The sequence below is a fragment of the Chionomys nivalis genome, chromosome 1 (genome assembly GCF_950005125.1).
Source record: "Chionomys nivalis chromosome 1, mChiNiv1.1, whole genome shotgun sequence".
Classification (NCBI taxonomy): Eukaryota; Metazoa; Chordata; class Mammalia; order Rodentia; family Cricetidae; genus Chionomys; species Chionomys nivalis.
Genome location: NC_080086.1, coordinates 168,732,066 through 168,750,372, shown reverse-complemented (window position 1 = coordinate 168,750,372; position 18,307 = coordinate 168,732,066). Strand labels below are relative to the sequence as shown.

The following is an 18,307-nucleotide window of genomic DNA, read 5'->3' as shown; positions in this document are numbered from 1 at the left end:
GGAGAAAACTGCCCACTGATCTCCGTATGTTCACCATGGCACATGTTCACACTCACACATACATGTGTACACATACACGATAATAATATACAAACAAAAATTTAAAAAGTAAGCATAAGCCAGGAGTACACTGGCAAATGAACGAAGTTAGAAAGTATCTGAACAAGCCTTTATTAACTTTCTATAGTTGATATGAAGTATAGAGCTGGAGAGGTCTCAGTAAGAGCTGCATGCTCTTCTAAAGAACCGAGACTTGATCCCCAGCTCCCACACAGTGGCTCACAGCTATCAGTTAACCCCAGTCCTAGGGGACCAAAGGAAATCTGGCATGTATGTAGTGCACAGATATAAGTGCACATGCAGGCAAAACATCCATACATATTAAATAAATAAATAAAGGAAAAGAAAATCTTAAAAAGACAAAACAAACAAAACTACCACATGCATGCCACAACGACATACCGTGCTGTGTCAACCCAAAATGATGTCACGTCACGACGAGGCGTAAGTCATTTTCCCTGTGTCACTATTGTAGCTGGCTCCAGTCAGGTCAGAACTCTTCCAATGCCACTTGAACTGAATCCAGAATGGCAGTCTTCACAAGCAAGACTTGGCTGTCCCCTCTCCTCTGGAAGCACTCAATAGGTCAAAAAGTCCCTCTCGTTTTCCTTTCCCCAGTGACCAAGTCCCTGTTGACACTAGGTGTCTGTATTAGCTAGTCTTCCAATGGTCATCTCTGGTGAGATTGCTGACTCATGGTGAGCCAACAGAAACATTAATATGGACGAAGCCTTTATGCCCTTCTAGAAGGAAATGGATAAGCAAGCTGTGGTGCTTGTGATAATGGAATCATACACCAATGAGACAAAGGTCCCCTGAGTGCACGTGGTGATGTTATGGAACGGCAGTCTGGAAAGGCTTACGTTTATTTGTTTTGCAATTACGTGTGCTTGTGTGGGACATGTGGATATGAGTGAAGATGCCCGAGGAGGTTAGAAGAGGGGGTTGGATCCCCAGGAACTCGAGTTACACAATGTGGGTGTAAGAAAATGTCTCACCACTGAGCCTCAGATTCACTGGAAACTAGGAAGACAGGAAACAGAAGCTTCTGCAATCCACGCCTGTAATTCCAATGCTCAAAAAGTAGATGCAGGAGGATCCAGAGAGCAAGTTCATCCTCAGCTACGTAGCAAGTCTGAGGCAAGACTTAGCTGCATTGAGAAAGGAAAGGAAAGAAGGAAAGGGGAAGTGGAAAGAAGGGGAGAGGCTAAGAAGAAACCCACTGGTAACCACTACCAATACTAGTGGAAGCATCAGGTGTGTGGACCAGAGCAAGGCAGAGCATCCTCTTCTGTGCAAGTATGAAATGGAGGCTTTGTCCATTCTGAGGCTGGTGGTTGGATGCTAGAGGTGTACCATGCTTTGAGATACCTGGAATTTTATTTAGAAGTCTGGAACTCTGGCTTTGGACCTACAGCGTTCCCTCATCTACAGTGTTCTAGTTAGCCAACATGAAAGAGACTGTGGCATCTTAGAATAAAATAAATGTGGCTTCTTCAATTTAGTTTATTGCTGGGACATGTGTTTCATTTAGACTTCCCTTTATACATGAATTAAAATCTACTATATTTAGGATTTTCTCTCTCCAGGTGTCAGCGGGATTTCAATGGGGTCAGGGCACATGTCAAAAAAAATGTCACAGTGTAAGGTGGGCTTGGCTGTGACATCTACCTGAAGTTTGTCATCCTCTAAATAGCAGAAGAGAAAATTCCTATTTAGGAAAAAAAAATGTCCATTTGGGCCTACACAACACAAGATAAACCGAAATCAATTTCCTTTGAGTGTAGAGTCCTACTTCTAAAGATCCATCCCCAGGACAGTGTGTCCAATGCCTCACTGCAATGACAGGCCTTGACTATTATTCATACATAAGAGAAACCGGTTGGAAACCAAGAATAGTGAAAGTGGCAGAATAAATGATCATGAAATAGATACGATATTAAATGTTTGACATAAAAGTACTTTTAAAATGATTTACTCAGAAGGTGTAGAAAAGCTTGTCTTACGGCGCCAACTTTGAAAATGTGAATGCAGTGTGTAAAAGCTAATTCTCTCAGAGAGAAAAGATCTAGGAAAAGCATGGGGCAAGAATATCTGGAGTGGCGGGAACAAAGACGCTTTATATTCCCACCTTATAACTGTCTTCTTTTTCACAGTTTTCTTAGTGATATAGAATATTTGTAATCACAAAAGTCTGGGTTTTTTTTTTCCATGCAAGCACAAAAAGTTTAAAAAGCTCATTATAAACATAACTGGTCAAATCTCAAATGAGAGGGAGGGAGGGAGGGAGGGAGGGAGGGAGGGAGGGAGGGAGAGAGAGAGAGAGAGAGAGAGAGAGAGAGAGAGAGAGAGAGAGAGAGAAAGAATTTTACCAAAGAAAAGATCCTGACCTGGTGGTTAACAGGAGAGATTTGTTTTTCAAAATCTTCCAGCAGTTAGATGAGTAAAACTTAAAAAGAAGAAAGGACAGTTAGAAAACAGACACACCCTCAAAGTCTCCCTCTCCTCTTTCCTCACCCCATTCCCCCTCCCCTGCAGCAGCTGCTCAGACCAGCGCCTCCGTTGTTAATTTTTGTAGCGACTGCAGTTGTCGCAGAATAATTTATGTAAGCTTCCTCATTTTGCCTCTGAAAACTTTTACGTGCTTTAACTCTTGGAATACCTACAGGGGTCGCTATCAATGCCCTGTCCCGAACACATTTAACAGCGAATCTTGAAGAACCTTTCACCCCGTGTTATTTAGGTTCATAAATCTCTAAGGGGTGCGCCCGGAGTAAGTAACACTGCACCAGGGAGACTTCCCACCGGGTTACAATTAATCTTCATTCACTCTCTTCAATCTTACAAAAGGCCTGGATAAACTTCCTGTTCAATGACTGTCCCTGGGTGTGGCTGCTTGCAGTAAGAGCCCGCCTCTCCATCCAGGACATAAAATCTCCACTAACACACAGACTTCTGCTCTCTCGGGAAGTTTTCGGCAGCAACCATGGCCACCTACGTGGAGCTCAGTACCAAAGCCAAGATGCCCATCGTGGGCCTGGGCACCTGGCAGGTGAGTGTGATATCTTGGGAGACCTGCTGCTTTCCCGGAGGGTCTTGGCATTTCCTTCTCTTTCCACAACATCTTCTGAGGGTTTGGAATGCTAGAGCTAGGACTCAAGTGGCTTTGGCTATTGCACTGCTTCTGGCCTCAAATCTCTGGTAGGCTTTTTCCCAGCAGTGATGACAGAGCTTCTCTAACAAATGTCAGGTTTTGAGCCCTTCCTGGACTTTAAAAACAAGAGGCTTGCTGCATGGTGCTGGCGCACACCTTCAATCCCAGCGCTCGGGAGGCAAAGGATCTCTGATTTTTAGGCCAGTCAGATCTACAGACTAAGTTCCAGAACAGCCAGGGTTGTCACCCAGAAAAACCCTGTCTCGAAAAAGAATCAGAAATTCCCCTCCCCCCTCCAAAAAAAAAAAAAAAAGAAAAGAAAAGAAAAAAGAAAGAAATGAAAGAAAAGAAAAAAGCTTCAGGCAGTGATCTCTTAGCAAGCTTTTATGAGACACCCAACATTTTATAGGTCTTAACTGTGTTTTGGTTTTTTTTTTTTTTTTTTTTTTTTGCCAAGTCATTTAGAGGTAGAGGCAGGACACTGAGCTCCAAATGACCCAGGTCCCCTTGCTGACCACAGAAAGGACCTCCACCTGTTGCATCTGGCCTGGAGCCTGTGGGAAAGGCAGAGACTCAGACCCCAGCCCAGGTTACTGAACTGGCCCCTGCCCTTTAAGGCTCGACCTGGTTCCCGTGCACATAACACTCTAAGCATGAAGATCACAGAGCCTGGGCTGGCATCCTGCCTTGCAATCTTACTCTCCTGGTTGAATGCCCCAGGCCCATCCCTTTTTCCAGTGAAGTAGCTTTCCCCAGCCTCTGTTGGGACTTGTCTGATGATGTCCCATCTCCTAACTCTGCCTTTGCGTTTCCCTTGGTGATACCATGACAGTGGCCAGCTGGTTTCTAGGAGCTCTCTATTTGGTTTCTGGAGACTGAGAGTTTAGGTTGTCCTAGAACTCACCCTGTCTGGAGCTTAGGTTAGCCTTGAACCTGCAATCCTCCTGCCTCAGCTTCCAGAGGTTATCACAGGTGTGAATCACTGCCAAGAGCTGTTTTTGGAGCCCATGTCTCTTGTTCTGGTGGTTTAGGCACAGCCACTGCTGTCTCTTACCCTTTCCTCTGCTCCTGGGATAGAGGCTTTGTCTCCTCCGCACTAGGTTGAAATCTTACTTGAATTTGCTCCACAATAGAAATTTTACTTTCTACCAAGCTGACAACCACTCTTCCCAGAAGTATATCTCAGAAATTCAAAATTAGAGCAGGACAAGGAAGTTGTTTTCCAGAAATGGATGTGGTATTACATGAGTCTATTCTTATCTGTTGAAAGGCAGGAAGGTATGGGATGGGGGTGGGGGGGGCGGGGGGGGGGAGAAGGGGCGGGGGGGGGTGGTGGTGCAAAAACTGCTGAATTGCTAGAGGCCATTTCTTGTCCCTGGGAAGTCAACAGTTTATCTCTGTGGTGCTTTTCCACGTTTGATACTTAACCAAGATATTTCTAGAGCTGGCAAGAGAGGGTCTTTTTGTTTGTTGTTGTTTGGTTTGGTTGGTTGATTGAAGACTGTTTTTCTATTTATGTTTAATTTTGAAGGCAACTATGTACCCCAGGCTGGCCTCAAACTCACAATCCCCCTGCCTCTTATTTCCCAAATGCTGGGATTACACACATGGGCCACCACACCCAGTGGTTTGGCTTTTGTTTTTGTTTTTTAATCTTATTATATTTCATCTATTTACACTGTTGTGTGGCAGAGTCTGAATTTGTCATGCAATGGCCACAACAGGGTTTCTCTGTAGCTTTGGAGCCTGTCCTGAAACTCGCTCTTGAAGACCAGGCTGGCCTCGAACTCAGAGATTCACCTGCCTTTGCTTCCTGAGTGCTGGGATTAAAGGTGTGTGTCACCACCGCCCTGCTCATTCTCAACATTCTTGAATAACAGGGTCTACAGCTGAAATCCTCTGGGTGGCTTCAGAGTTGAGTTTTGACTTTTAGCAAGTTGTAGTGAGAGCTGTCTGCCACCTCAGAAACAAGAGATCCTTTAAGATCTGGTGGATTTGATGGGAACTGACTTTTGGCTAAGAGAGAACGTGGGGTGAGTGAACATTCCGGTTCACTTTTTCTTCACTTTTGAAAAGTTTGTTTCTTCCCTAGTGTTCCAGTAACCCTGTGGTTTCCAGAAGCTGGACTGTGTGGTGTCTGGTGAGAAAGATCTTGGGCGTTAGAGCATCCTATGACCTCTGTTGCCTTTTAGTCTTCTGCAGGCAATGTCAAGGAAGCTGTGAAGGTGGCCATTGATGCCGGATATCGCCACATTGACTGCGCCTATGCCTATTACAACGAACATGAAGTGGGGGAAGCCATCCAGGAGAAGATCAAGGAGAAGGCCGTGAAGCGGGAGGACCTCTTCATTGTCAGCAAGGTAGAGTGGCCCACTTGGAGGACGTGACTTCAAAGCCAGTGGAACAATCTGGTCCACACCACCCTTTCCGCCATTCTCCTAACCTCCTTCCTTGCTTTTGTTGTATCCGTGGGTGTGACTAACCACACTCCAAGTCAGTACTGATAAGGTTCTGCTGCTGGCCCACCCTCACATGGGAGCTTTCCCATAACAAGATGATTCCACTGAGGTTCCAGTGCTCCTCACTGTCATGCTTTCTGTCAGTCAGAAGCTAGGGGCGCCATCAAGGGTGACTGAAGAGATGCCTCAGGGGTTAAGGGTGCATTCTGTACCTGCAGAAGATCATTATCAAGTGCCCAGCACCAACATCAGGTAGCTCACAACTCCTGTAACTCAAGCTCCAAAGAATCCCACACCCTCTTCTGGCCTCTAGGGGCACCCCCTCACATACATGTACACATATGCACATACCCAGAAATAATAAATGGATTACTTATTTTTTAAAAAGGGATGGGCCTGGCCGGGTGGTGGTGGCGCACGCCTTTAATCCCAGCACTCGGGAGGCAGAGGCAGGCGGATCTCTGTGAGTTCGAGACCAGCCTGGTCTACAAGAGCTAGTTCCAGGACAGGCTCCAAAACCGCAGAGAAACCCTGTCTCGATAAACAAAAAAAAAAAAAAAAAAAAAAAAAAAAAAAAAAAGGGATGGGCCTGAGCCATATCACTCAGTACTGTGTTCTTAGTGGCTGGGTAGAGAAAGCTTTTTTTTTTTTTTTTTTTTAATTGTTGGCATAGGAATATCTTTTTTATCTCAATTCAGTAAAGGGTGGACTAAATAAAAAGGAGAGGGTTGAGTGGAGTGTGACGTTGTTGGTTGGGTATAACTATCTGGACCACTCTACCCACTTGGAAATAGCATGTGGTCTGAGAAACAGACTCACCATACAGATCGGCCACTTTAAGCCCTGTGGTTCACCATTAGGGCCTGTTGCCTTGGAGACTATACCCCAGTAGCATCAGAATGCTAAGTGTTCTAAGACACACACAGGATGAAGTAAGCTTGAGAAAATAAATCACCCTCAACAAGTAGGAAATAACCTGTCTCCTGGAGCCCTAGGAATCTTCATATCTGATTAGGTATGTTAATTAGCCCATGTGGTTAAAGATAATAGCCTGTCCCAAGGTTAGATCAGACTGTAAATCTCAGAACAGGGAGGGTGAGCTTAGCGAGGCCCTTTTTCTCCAATTCCTAATCTTTCCTTGTCGCACTCTGCAGTTGTGGCCCACCTGCTTTGAGAGAAAACTGCTTAAGGAAGCCTTTCAAAAGACCCTCACGGATCTGAAACTGGACTATCTGGACCTCTATCTTATCCACTGGCCGCAGGGACTTCAGGTTTGAGCCGCTCTCTGTACCTTCTACAGCCACTGAGACAGGGCTGTGGTAAAGGGGGCGGGGCAGGGGAGAAGCCTGTCAACTTCCTCTTGGTTCCACGTCCAGTGATGTCCTCAAAAGACGTCTTGGGCTAATCTTGCATTTTGTAGTGTTTCGGGGTCTGACACCCCTACCAAGCAAAGTGTGCCTAAGGAGTGGCTTCCCAGAGCAAAGCCCAAGACTTTGCTGCTGAGGTTGAATGCTCAGTGTGCCCCCCCCCCCTCCAATTCACGCACAGCTAGGGTGATGGTACTTCTGGACGAAGGTCTGGACTTCTGGAGGAGTCAAGGACAGGATCTGGTTACAGTCTTTGGCAAACTCTACCATTCAGATCTAACCCTTGCCTAGTGATCTTGAAATTAAAATTTCCTCCAGATCTACATGGGTCCAGATGCACTGCGTTCATTTCCATGGTGACAGAAGTTTCCTGATAGTGTCTCTGACATATAGTAGTAGGTTTGGGAACCAGCCCAGCAGTGTCTGTGGTTTGTGATTTACCGTCCACACTAGGCTGGGATAGAGATGCCGGACTTGATGTCTGCAAGTGTCTAAGCCTGACCGAGTGCTAAGCAGCTGTGAGTATTTGGTATTTTACCGTCCCAGAACCTCGCTTCATAGGAGCAGCCAACATGCGTTTTGTTTTGCATTTACAGCCTGGAAAGGAGTTATTCCCCAAGGATGCTCAAGGCAATGTCCTCACCAGTAAAATAACGTTCTTGGATGCCTGGGAGGTAGGTTTCAGCTTTACTGTGCGATGGAGACTTTATTATGTTATTATGGTATGAAAAGGCCCACATGCCTTGCGTGTAAATCTGTCTCTGCTTTCCTCCAGTTCTTCTTACCCCTTCTTTAACATGTTTGGATTTAGGGCTCATCTGGCATCATTTACTTTTTTTTTTTTTTCAGATGATCCCACAGTGTATCCCCAGTTAACCTGAAGCTGACAGAGATCCATTGGCCTCTGCCTCCCAGGTTCTGGGATTAAAATCATTTGTTTTTAAGGTGACTCTTAGGATCTCAATTGAGACAGGAAACACAAATGTTCCTCAGTTTGTGGTAGACATACGCTGTTTTGAAACTATGGGCAGGGCTGGGCGGTGGTGGCGCACGCCTTTAATCCCAGCACTTGGGAGGCAGAGGCAGGCGGATCTCTGTGAGTTCGAGACCAGCCTGGTCTACAAGAGCTAGTTCCAGGACAGGCTCCAAAACCACAGAGAAACCCTGTCTCAAAAAACCAAAAAAAAAAAAAAAAAAAAAAAAGTGAAACTATGGGCAGGTACTTGGTACAGCGATGTTGCCTTGATTTGCACGTATTAGCTGAGTAGCCAAAGGAAATTTTATTATTATTATTATTATTATTATTATTATTTTGGGTTTTCAAGACAGTGTTTCTCTGTGCTGTCCTGAGTGTCCGAGAACTCGCTTTGTAGAGCAGACTTGCCTAGAACTCAGACATCTGCCTACCTCTGCCTTCCACCCAGTGCTGGGATTAAAAGCGTGCACTATCGCACCCAACTGTTTTAGTGAAAAGATTGAACTCCTTCGAGCCGTTTGCTCTTATTGATAAACTTGTTGTGAGAAGGCTCAGTGGTGCAGTGCTTGCTGCACAAACAGAAGGATCCGGAACCCACACAAAGCCAGGTTTGGAAGCACATGGCTGTAATTCCTGTGCTCCTGTGGCAAGAGGGAGGGAGAGATAGGAGAGTCCCCTGATCTCCAGTCAGCTAGTGCGGTATTCACAGATGAAAAACAAAGAGACTCTGTCTCACACAAGGTGAAAGGTGAGGAACAACACCTGAAGTTATCCTTTGGCCTTGGTACACCTGTTATGGTGTGTATTCCTGCACACACACAGGAACACATGCATAAGCATGCACACACACCATGCACACACTCACATACTATCACACTTCAGGTGGGATAAGGATGAAGAGAGTAAACATCCAAAGCTTCATCTTGGCACATTAGTTACCAACCCTGCAAGGGATTGTTACCTTCCCTGTGTACAAATGATATAACCATTAACCTGGGGAATTTGAAGTCATCTAGTTAAATAACAGGGGTGCGGCACAATTAAGACTAGACTCAGTTTTATCCGACTCAAAAGTCCAGTTATCAAAACTTTTATCACAGTGCTTGACAGTGAGCCTGTACCTAGAGATCAGAAAAGTAACAGGTAACAAGAACCTTGCTTTTTAAAACCAAACAACTGACTTTATCAGCCGTGTTCCTTTGGAGAACCCAGACCGATACTTGATGTGCATAAGGAGTGTTCAAAAGCTGGTTCACTCCGTTTTTGATATCCCTCCTTTGCGCTATTTTTTAGGCACAATTTAAACTCTACTTTCCCTGTCACTGTGGGACCCGTGTAAATCCCTTCCTTCCCACACTGATGCTCAGGGTTATGCCAACTGTCAAGTGAGCGCCAGTAGCCTCACTGTGAAGGCTGATGGCTCACTGAAAGAAGCACATGGTAGGCTTTTATATTCTGCAAACTCCCAAACAGGAACTTATAATAAATGAATCATAAGTACATGCTGAGTTTGTGGCTGCCACCATCAAGTATGATATCTTGACAAATTTGGAAATTGTTCATTCCAGGGAAAAATTATTTTTAAAAATACCCTTCCTTAGGGCTAACACACAGTCATGGTTGTTGTAGGTTGTTAGTTGGCCAGATTTCAGGCCCACCTAACCTTAGCTTGGGGACCGTGCCAGGCTCTGATAGGTCTACATGTCTCCCCATTGGAAAACTAACCATGTGGCAGAGGAAAGTGGGGTCAGAACCCAAATAGGAAGCTGGTTCTGAGGACACAGTCCTGTAATCCAGGTGCAGGAGGCAGAGGCAGGATCACAAGTTCGAGGTCTGTCTGGGCTGCAGAGGAAGTTCAAGGCTAATCTGGATAATCAGAGAGATCGTGTATCAAACTTTTACAATGAAAATAAAAAAGGCTAGAGATGTAGCTCAAGAATAGAGTGCCTGAATAGTCACATCAGTCTCAAATCTCTCTCTCTCTCTCTCTCTCTCTCTCTCTCTCTCTCTCTCTCTCTCACACACACACACACACACACACACACGCTCACACACACACACACACACAGCACAGCACAGGAAAGACAAAGAGCAAAAGCGAGGGAGCCTATTTTCTCAGGTTTTGCAGATTTGGGTGAAGAGAGAGCTGAACACTACACTCCTAGAAGCATCTGACTACTGATGGGCATCCCATCTGGACTGATACTTCTTTTCTGGTTTTGTACCTTACCTAACCTGGAGAGTTGTTCATCCACTCCTCTTATCTCAGGACTAAACCGAGCCAGCATCCCTGCAATCCTCCCATGGCCACCTAAATGGCATTCTTCCCTGTGACAGGTCATGGAGGAACTGGTGGATGAAGGGTTAGTGAAAGCCCTGGGTGTCTCCAACTTCAACCACTTCCAGATTGAAAGGATCCTGAACAAGCCTGGACTGAAACATAAGCCAGTGACCAATCAGGTAAATTCTGTTCAGCAAAGGGGTCCTCTTCTGTGATTACTTCAACAATGGGAGGCAATTTCAATACTATCCATGGAGTCTCATCTCTGAGGTCTTTGTTCAGGATGCTCAGGGAGGTGGGAGACAGATCTCTGGTCTGATCTGTAGCACATCCATCAGTGGGTTGTATTTAGCCTTTGTGTTGGTCTTTCCTTGTGCCCAGAGTTCCATCTGAGCCACCCAGGAAGGCCTACTTCCTAGTGATGGAGATGCTTTCTCTTGCAGGTCGAGTGCCACCCATACCTCACTCAGGAAAAACTGATCCAGTACTGTCACTCCAAGGGTATCAGTGTCACAGCCTACAGTCCCCTGGGCTCTCCAGACAGGCCTTGGTGAGGCTTCGGAGTGATGACTTTCTTTCATCACTCTGAAATTTAGTGTTTAATAATTAGTTAGTATTGCTATGAATTTTCTTACGTACTTGGGGAAAATGTGTCTATAGCAATACATCTGACATACTCAAATAGGATTATGGGGGGAGGGGCACATGGTTTTAAAAAAAATGACAGGATGCCTTACCTCTTAAGAGTGCTCCATTTCTGCTCTCTAATGCTAGAATACCCTTACAAATTCCTGAGGCTCTAGAGCCTACGTATGGGACCATAGGGAAGACACAGCTTCCAGGTGGTTCCCTGCCTGTTCTGCATCTGGAGAATGCCATGGTGCTCAGCCCTGATACTGCCATGGAAGTGGGGTGGTTTTTTTCATTCCAGCTATCTTTCTGCCTGTAGGGCCAAGCCAGAAGACCCATCACTACTAGAGGACCCCAAGATTAAAGAGATTGCTGCAAAGCACAAGAAAACCTCAGCCCAGGTAAAAGATGTTGCCTCCCTGCTTTTAATCCTGCAATCCCTTTTTGTTTGTTTGTTTGCTTTTGTTTTTCGAGAGAGAGAGTTTCTCTGTGTTATCCTGACTGTCCTAGAACTCACTCTGTAGGCCAGCCTGGCCTCAAACTCATAGAAGTCTGCAGCCTCTACCTCCTAAATGCTGGGGTTAAAGGTGTGCATTTGGAGGGGGCAATACAGTCTTTAGTCTTGTTTTATTCTTTATATTGCTGTCTTTTAATCCTTTGGAGAGGAAGAAATGGGAGATATAAATCGATTGGCACCTTTGGGAAATACAGCTGGCAGTATCAAACGACGATCACCCCTTTTCATCAGCTTCCTGCCACGTTCCCGCTCCTAGCTAGAGAAATCATGGTGTTGCTTTCAGGATTAAGGGAGATACAGGAGCCATAGGGAACTGCAAAGATAGTCGTTCTGTTAGTTACTTTTCTATTGCTGTGATAAGACACCATGACCAAGGCAATTTATAGAGGAAGAGATCTATATGGAGGTTACTGTCCCAGAGAGATGGGAGTCCATCACCATAACGGCAGGGAAGATGGCGGCACTCAGGCAGGCATGGTGCCAGAGCAGGAGCTAAGGGCTCACGTCTTAATCCGCAAACAGGAAGACGAGAGCACACTGGGACTGACATAAAGCTTCAAACCTTAAGCCCATCCCCAGTGGCATACTTTCTCCAACAAGGTCATGCCTAATCCTTGCCAAACCATCCCGCTAACTGGGGACCAAGCTTTCTAACACATGTATCTGTGAGGCTAGTCTTGTTTGGATCACCATTCTCCTCTTTCAGTGAACACAAGGCTTTACATTTTGTGCACAGGTTCTGATTCGGTTCCACATCCAGAGAAACGTGATAGTGATCCCCAAGTCCGTGACACCAGCACGCATACACGAGAACTTTCAGGTAAGATCACGGCTGATCATTGGCTGTGTATGGATGGGAGGACTCTTAGCAGGCTTCTCATCCTATCCTGCAGCATCAGTGATGTTCCTAACTTCTCGTCATCTTGTGAACTCTTGTGCCAGGGAGCTAGCTGGCTTCAACAGAGCGAGATGAATCACCAGGGGGGCCGGGGAAACCCCATCAGTTCTGAACACAGAAAAGACCCTCATTTTCCCATGAGCACTTAGGTCAAGGGCTATAGACTATCCTGCCCAAGGGCAGTCTGCCCTTGCCTACACGGCAACCTTTTATCTGGAAAACAGGTATAGACTGGACTTGAAGGAATGTCCTTGGTCCACGTGTCCCTCAGGGATTAGACTCCGCACAAACCGAGATTTTGTGCCACCGAATCCTATAAATAATTCAGTCTTGAACTAGAAAATGGTTTGTATACAATGTGAGCCTATGTGTGTAGAGAGGAAAGCCTAGAATGCCTCAGGTACAGCCCTTTCCTTGCTAAGGAGCCTTGGGACCCCTGTCCTTCCAGGTCTTTGACTTCCAGTTGAGTGACCAGGAGATGGCCACCATCCTTGGCTTCAACAGAAACTGGAGGGCCTGCCTGCTGCCTGAGTAAGTGGGACAGGGTTATGCATGACTTTCTGAAGTTGTAGAAGGTTAACTGGGAGGGCTGGAAGACATCCAGGATGACTTTTTCTATTCAAACACTGTTTCCTGGGAGTTGTGAGAAAGTACTGTTTGAGTCATGGGAAGTCATGCCTGCCAGTTCTGCGGATCCTGAGTCCTACACATAGAGCCAGAGTTTAAGAAAGATCATGCTGTTCTGGATTGTTTTTCTCTCTTTAGGGTTCTGCTTCCCAGATCCCAAATAATTATACAAAGACTTATTCTTACTTATGATTGCCCAGTCTTAGCTTGACTTGTTTCTAACCAGTTTTCCTAACTTAAATTATCCCATTTCTCCTTAACCATGTTTTGCCTCTGAGCTTTTACCTTTCTTTATTCTATATATCTTCCTTCCTTCCTTCCTTCCTTCCTTCCTTCCTTCCTTCCTTCCTTCCTTCCTTCCTTCCTTCCTTCCTTCTTTCTTTCTTTCTTTCTTTCTTTCTTTCTTTCTTTCTTTCTTTCTTTCTTTCTTTCTCCATGGCTGTCTGTGTGACTGAGTGGCTGGACCCTGATATCCTCCTCTCCTTCTCCTTCTCTCGCTCCTCAATCTTCTCTTCCCAGATTTCTCCTATTTCTTCTTTCTGCCTGCCAGCCCTGACTATTTCTCTCTCCTGCCTAGCTATTGACCATTCAGCTCTTTATTAGGCCAGTCAAGTGTTTTAGGCAGGCAAAGTAACTCGGCTTCACAGAGTTAGACAAATACCACATAAAAGAATGCAACACAACTTTGCATCATTAAACAAATATTCTAAAGCATTAAAGGCAGCACTCGGGAGGCAGAGGCAGGCGGATCTCTGTGAGTTCGAGACCAGCCTGGTCTACAGAGCTAGTTCCAGGACGGGCTCCAAAGCCACAGAGAAACCCTGTCTCGAAAAACCAAAAAAAAATAAAAAATAAAAAATAAAAAAATAAAAATAAAATAAAGCATTAAAGGAAGTAACACATCTTAAAATAATATTCCCAGCACTGTTCCTTTGCAGGAGACAGAAGCACTTATCCACCCACTCCTTCACTTAATGGCTTATGTGTAATACGCTGTGTGCCAGCATGTTCTGGGTGTCTGGCACATCATACTATACAAACTTCATGTTACCCAATCTTGTGTTCTAGCAACATCTGAAGCTACTCTAAGTATGTATGTCAGACAGTACCAAATGCCAGAGAGAAAAGTAAAATAGGTAAAAGGTATGGGAAGTAGTGCATTCTTATGGAATAGATGCTTTATATGTGATGTGACTTGGCTGATCTATCAAGTCACAATTGAGAGAAACAAAGGATGTACCATGTGGTATTAGGAGAACACCTTCCTTGGCAATCACAGTGCCCTGAAATAGTGGTTTTAGGGCACTCGAATAAGGAGGCCATTGGAGCTGCAACAGATGAGTAAGACCTACTGTGGAAAGAAATGAATTCAGAGACAACCTTAAGCTAAGGGCAGGCAGGTGGTACAGACCATGAGAAGGACTTTGATTTGAGGACTTGGAATCCGAGAGAGGATGTGAACAGTCTACATAATCTGACATGCCTAAAAAGTTTACTGACTTCTGCACTGAAAGGCCATAGGAAGCCTACTATATAATAATTCAGGGACAATTATTAGGACAATAACGGGACCTAAATTCCAATAGATTATAGCTAACTGAATTTGCCAAAAAATTAACAAGTATGGTTTTGCTTGGTCGGTTTTGTTTTTGCATGAACAATCCAAAATGAGAGTTGTCATTTAGAAGTGAAGGATTTGGCTGGAGACATGTTTGTGATCATCAAATAGATAATGAGAGATAGTTATATTAGTGAGTGAGGTAATAGATTGGGCCATTTAGCCCAGCTGGTTTGTAATCCAAAATTCACTCATCCAATTGCCATGATGCCTTGGATAGATTTGTATCTTTGCCAAATCCGATTCCTTTATTACAAAGTAAGAATTGTTATACCCAACACAGCAAATATCCATTGAATACAAGTCTGGACGTTATCAGAGATCCTAGCTCATGGCTTATCTGGCCTTGTTTAATGCATCAATCATAATATAACAACTAATCTGTCAATTTCTTCATGATTTCCCACTTTTCTGTAATGTGGCCCTTGGCTGCGTGCCTGGTTTTTGGCAACTTGGTCACGGCATACTTCCCTGCCCTCTTTTCAAATGTCCTGCTCATCAATTTGAGGGAAGACTTTGGTATGGAGCCCCTATGTGCCATAGTTCCAAGGATGGGGTGAAGAGAGGCTGGTAAAGCACATAGAAAGTACATTCTTGTGTATACCATATAAGAACGCCTGGACACACTGGGAAAGTAGCTCAGTTAGAGAGTGTTTACCTGGTGTGCATGAACGCTTGAGTTAGATCATTGGTAGTACATAAAACCAGGCCTCTTCCAAATCTGTGCCCTCTTTTTTTCACGAATTGTTGTTACATACATGTATGTTTATGTATTTACATACATATTCGTAAGCAATCAAGGAGGGGTAAATGGGAGGCTTTGGAAGGAGAAAAAAGAAAAGGGAAGTGATGTGATCATATTGTAATCTCAAAAACCATAAAAGAAATAATTACAAAAATTAAAGCCAGGCCCGGTGGTACATGCCTCTAATCACAGTACTGTGAAGGTGGCATCAGGAGGTAAAGTTCAAAGTTGTTCTCTACTACATAGAGTTCAGAGCCAGATTGGCATACATGAGACCCTGTCTTAAAAAACAAACAAACAAACAGCAAACAAAACCCCATCATTACATGGAGCTAACATTTTCTCTGTACTTATTGCTGCAGGACAGTAAACATGGAAGAGTTTCCCTACAACGCAGAATATTGAAGCTAAACCGCCCGATGAGCTGTCCATCTTTGCTGACACACACCTCACTCACCCTGGAGACCGCCCGATGAGCTGTCCATCTTTGCTGACACACACCTCACTCACCCTGGAGTCCTATTTGAGCCAAGCCCACCTGACTTTGTGCCCTAGGCAATGCTGTACTTAAACCCTCACGGTGAACCAAGGACAGACTGTCTTGCAAGGATAACGACTCTGCGAAACAAATGGAGATTTCTTTTTACTTACTTGATCTGACCGAATGTATGTCAAAAAAAGTTGGCGGATATAAGGATAGAACAATAAAAATGATAACAGTCATAAGCATATCCAACACATTCTAGAGTGGTTTTTGAATTAGTGAACTCGTTGGGTCCAACTCTTACCCTTTGGGGTCCAAGTCTCACGCTTCACATTTTATATGAATGAAAATGGAGGTGTAGCCAAGCCAAGAGCTTGTTTGCTTGAGGTCCCTGAGTAGTAAGTGATTAAAATTAAGTTTCTAAGGAAGATGCTCTCAGGGCGAGCGCAAGCGCAAGGCAATTTGATGCCCTCCTCCTCCCACATCTTCTTACCTCTTCTATTGCCCTGTGACTTTCCTGGGAACTTCCCAACCTTGCCTTTAACACACCATCATGCCTAAGGGTCAGTGCTGGTGTGGGGGGAAGAGTCTGGGATCCACAGAGGACATCACGGGGTAAAGGGTGAGTAGAGCATGAAAAATCCTATTGCCACAAACCTGGGACATGCCCTTTTCTATAGTATTTCTTCTTGGAAACCTTGCAGCCATCAAGAAAGGCATAGAGAAGAACAAAGGGGCACCTGGCCACCTATCTTACAAACTTAAAGATGCTCACCTTGGGCCATGTGTGCTCCAAATGCTTTGCAAGTAGAAAAGCGTTCAAAAACTAAGTGGTAAGCGGAGGGCAGGAAACCTCTAGCTCTCCCCATCTCTGCTCCTCACAGTCAGCATCAAGGCAGATGTCTCAGTTGCTTCATCTACTGTTCACAAGCCTGCTTGTGCTTGGGTCCTGCCCTTCTTCCAGTGTGCATGGTGTTGATGGTGGCAGACGCTATACTTCCAGGGTTCCTAGTCAGACAGCTTAGTGGGCACTACTATTGGGGACCTGAAGGGCTCAAGAAGCAAAATGTGTGATTTTCAGATGTTATTTCCCATAGAAGTCAGATTGGTTCTGTCTCCTACCAGTTAACAGAGCATCTGGGATTAGAACCCATCACTTTGTCCATTCCTTAGTGTGGTCCTCCATCAAGTTACCAGAGGGGTGGTTCTTTCTTTTGAGGCTCTAGGGTTTCCCTCATTGACTCCCCTACTTCTGCTGACTGTTGGCTTTATAGTTACTTCTTCAGAAGTATCGACTTCTCTCTCTGACTTCTCACGATGCTCTTATAGGGAAACCAGCCATTGGATTCATGCCTACCCTCACCAAACATGCCATCAGCAACAGAATCAATATTATTTGCTTTTTTGAGACAGGTTCTCACTATGTGGCCCTGGATGTGCAAGAACTACATAGACCAGACTGACCTCAAACTTACAGAGATTCACCTACCTCTGATTTCTGAGTACTGGGGTAGAAGGTGTGCACCGTCACACTCGAAAGCGTATCTTAATGGAACTTACTCTTGCTTGCAAAGGCCCTTTCTTCAAGTAAAAGGTTTGGGCAGACATGGGCTTTTGGCTCCCTATTCAGGCAATGTATGGAACATTATTATACCTTTATTGGACTACTTAGTATTTCTGAGACTACTGTGTGGGCATTTTAAAGATAATTTACTATCATATTTGTTACCAAAGTAGCCAAATTACCACCTCTTGGTATCATCTGAAGACATTTACTATTCATTTTTATTCAGTGGCTTGTCTACATTTTCATTAATTCATTCCTCTGGCTCCCTGGAGACGGCAGTGTTATGTGAACAGTGTAGACTGTTAAATGTTGGCAGCTTCCCAACAACATTTGTCCGAAGACAAGTGTGGTAGTCAGAATCTATGCCCTGCCAGTGACATTCACTGTATGATCCCTTCCCTTGCGTGTAGGCAGATCCTGTGAACAGGATGAGATTATACTCATACAATAGATTTAGTGAAAATGTTTTGGTGGATGTGATTGTCTCAAACCTGCTGAGTTTTAGATGGGAAGTCAGTGGGAGCAGGACTTATCTGCGTCACTTCTGCTCACGAGACAATTGTTTGTGTGGAGTGCGACAAGAGAACAAGAGAAATGATAAAGTAAACCGTACTTCCTTTTCATCTCAGTACATGCAGACTCGTCAATACCCCAGAGCAGGCCTTGTTAGTAGATTGGGTGCGTATCTGGAATCGAGACGAAAACACTCTGGCTGATTCTGTGCAGTGTTTCCACTGCTCTGTTGGGAACAATACTTCTGTATGTGCTTCAAAATAAGAGTTTCACAATGTGTGACGCTGTGCGTGAGTTAAATGTTTTATATTTAGGGGGGGCGGGCGAGCATGAGGGTGTCGAGTCTGGAAATTGGAGGAGACTGTGTGGACGGTCAGGTTTTTGTGTGTGTGTGTGGGGGGGAGGTGTCTG

At 44.8% G+C, this 18,307-nt stretch overlaps 1 protein-coding gene across 1 annotated transcript; it reads left to right on the top strand.

The window, feature by feature from the left end:
• The first annotated feature begins 2,951 nt into the window (after positions 1 to 2,951).
• Positions 2,952 to 15,986, top strand: LOC130874543 (aldose reductase-related protein 2). The gene is made up of 10 exons (XM_057769924.1): positions 2,952 to 3,112; positions 5,407 to 5,574; positions 6,828 to 6,944; positions 7,637 to 7,714; positions 10,354 to 10,476; positions 10,741 to 10,847; positions 11,247 to 11,328; positions 12,181 to 12,264; positions 12,791 to 12,873; positions 15,695 to 15,986. Exons 1-10 carry the CDS (start codon positions 3,047 to 3,049, stop codon positions 15,735 to 15,737), a joined length of 951 nt encoding a protein of 316 aa, XP_057625907.1. The 5' UTR covers positions 2,952 to 3,046; the 3' UTR covers positions 15,738 to 15,986.
• The last annotated feature ends 2,321 nt before the right edge of the window (positions 15,987 to 18,307 follow it).

What these genes read in the sequence shown, in the direction of transcription:
- LOC130874543 (XM_057769924.1), top strand. Translation starts at nt 3,047, where the DNA reads ATGGCCACCTACGTGGAGCTCAGTACCAAAGCCAAGATGCCCATCGTG. An exon ending in ACTGGCCGCAGGGACTTCAG is followed by an intron (nt 6,945 to 7,636) that starts GTTTGAGCCGCT and finishes TTGCATTTACAG; the next exon opens with CCTGGAAAGGAGTTATTCCC. An exon ending in GCATACACGAGAACTTTCAG is followed by an intron (nt 12,265 to 12,790) that starts GTAAGATCACGG and finishes CTGTCCTTCCAG; the next exon opens with GTCTTTGACTTCCAGTTGAG.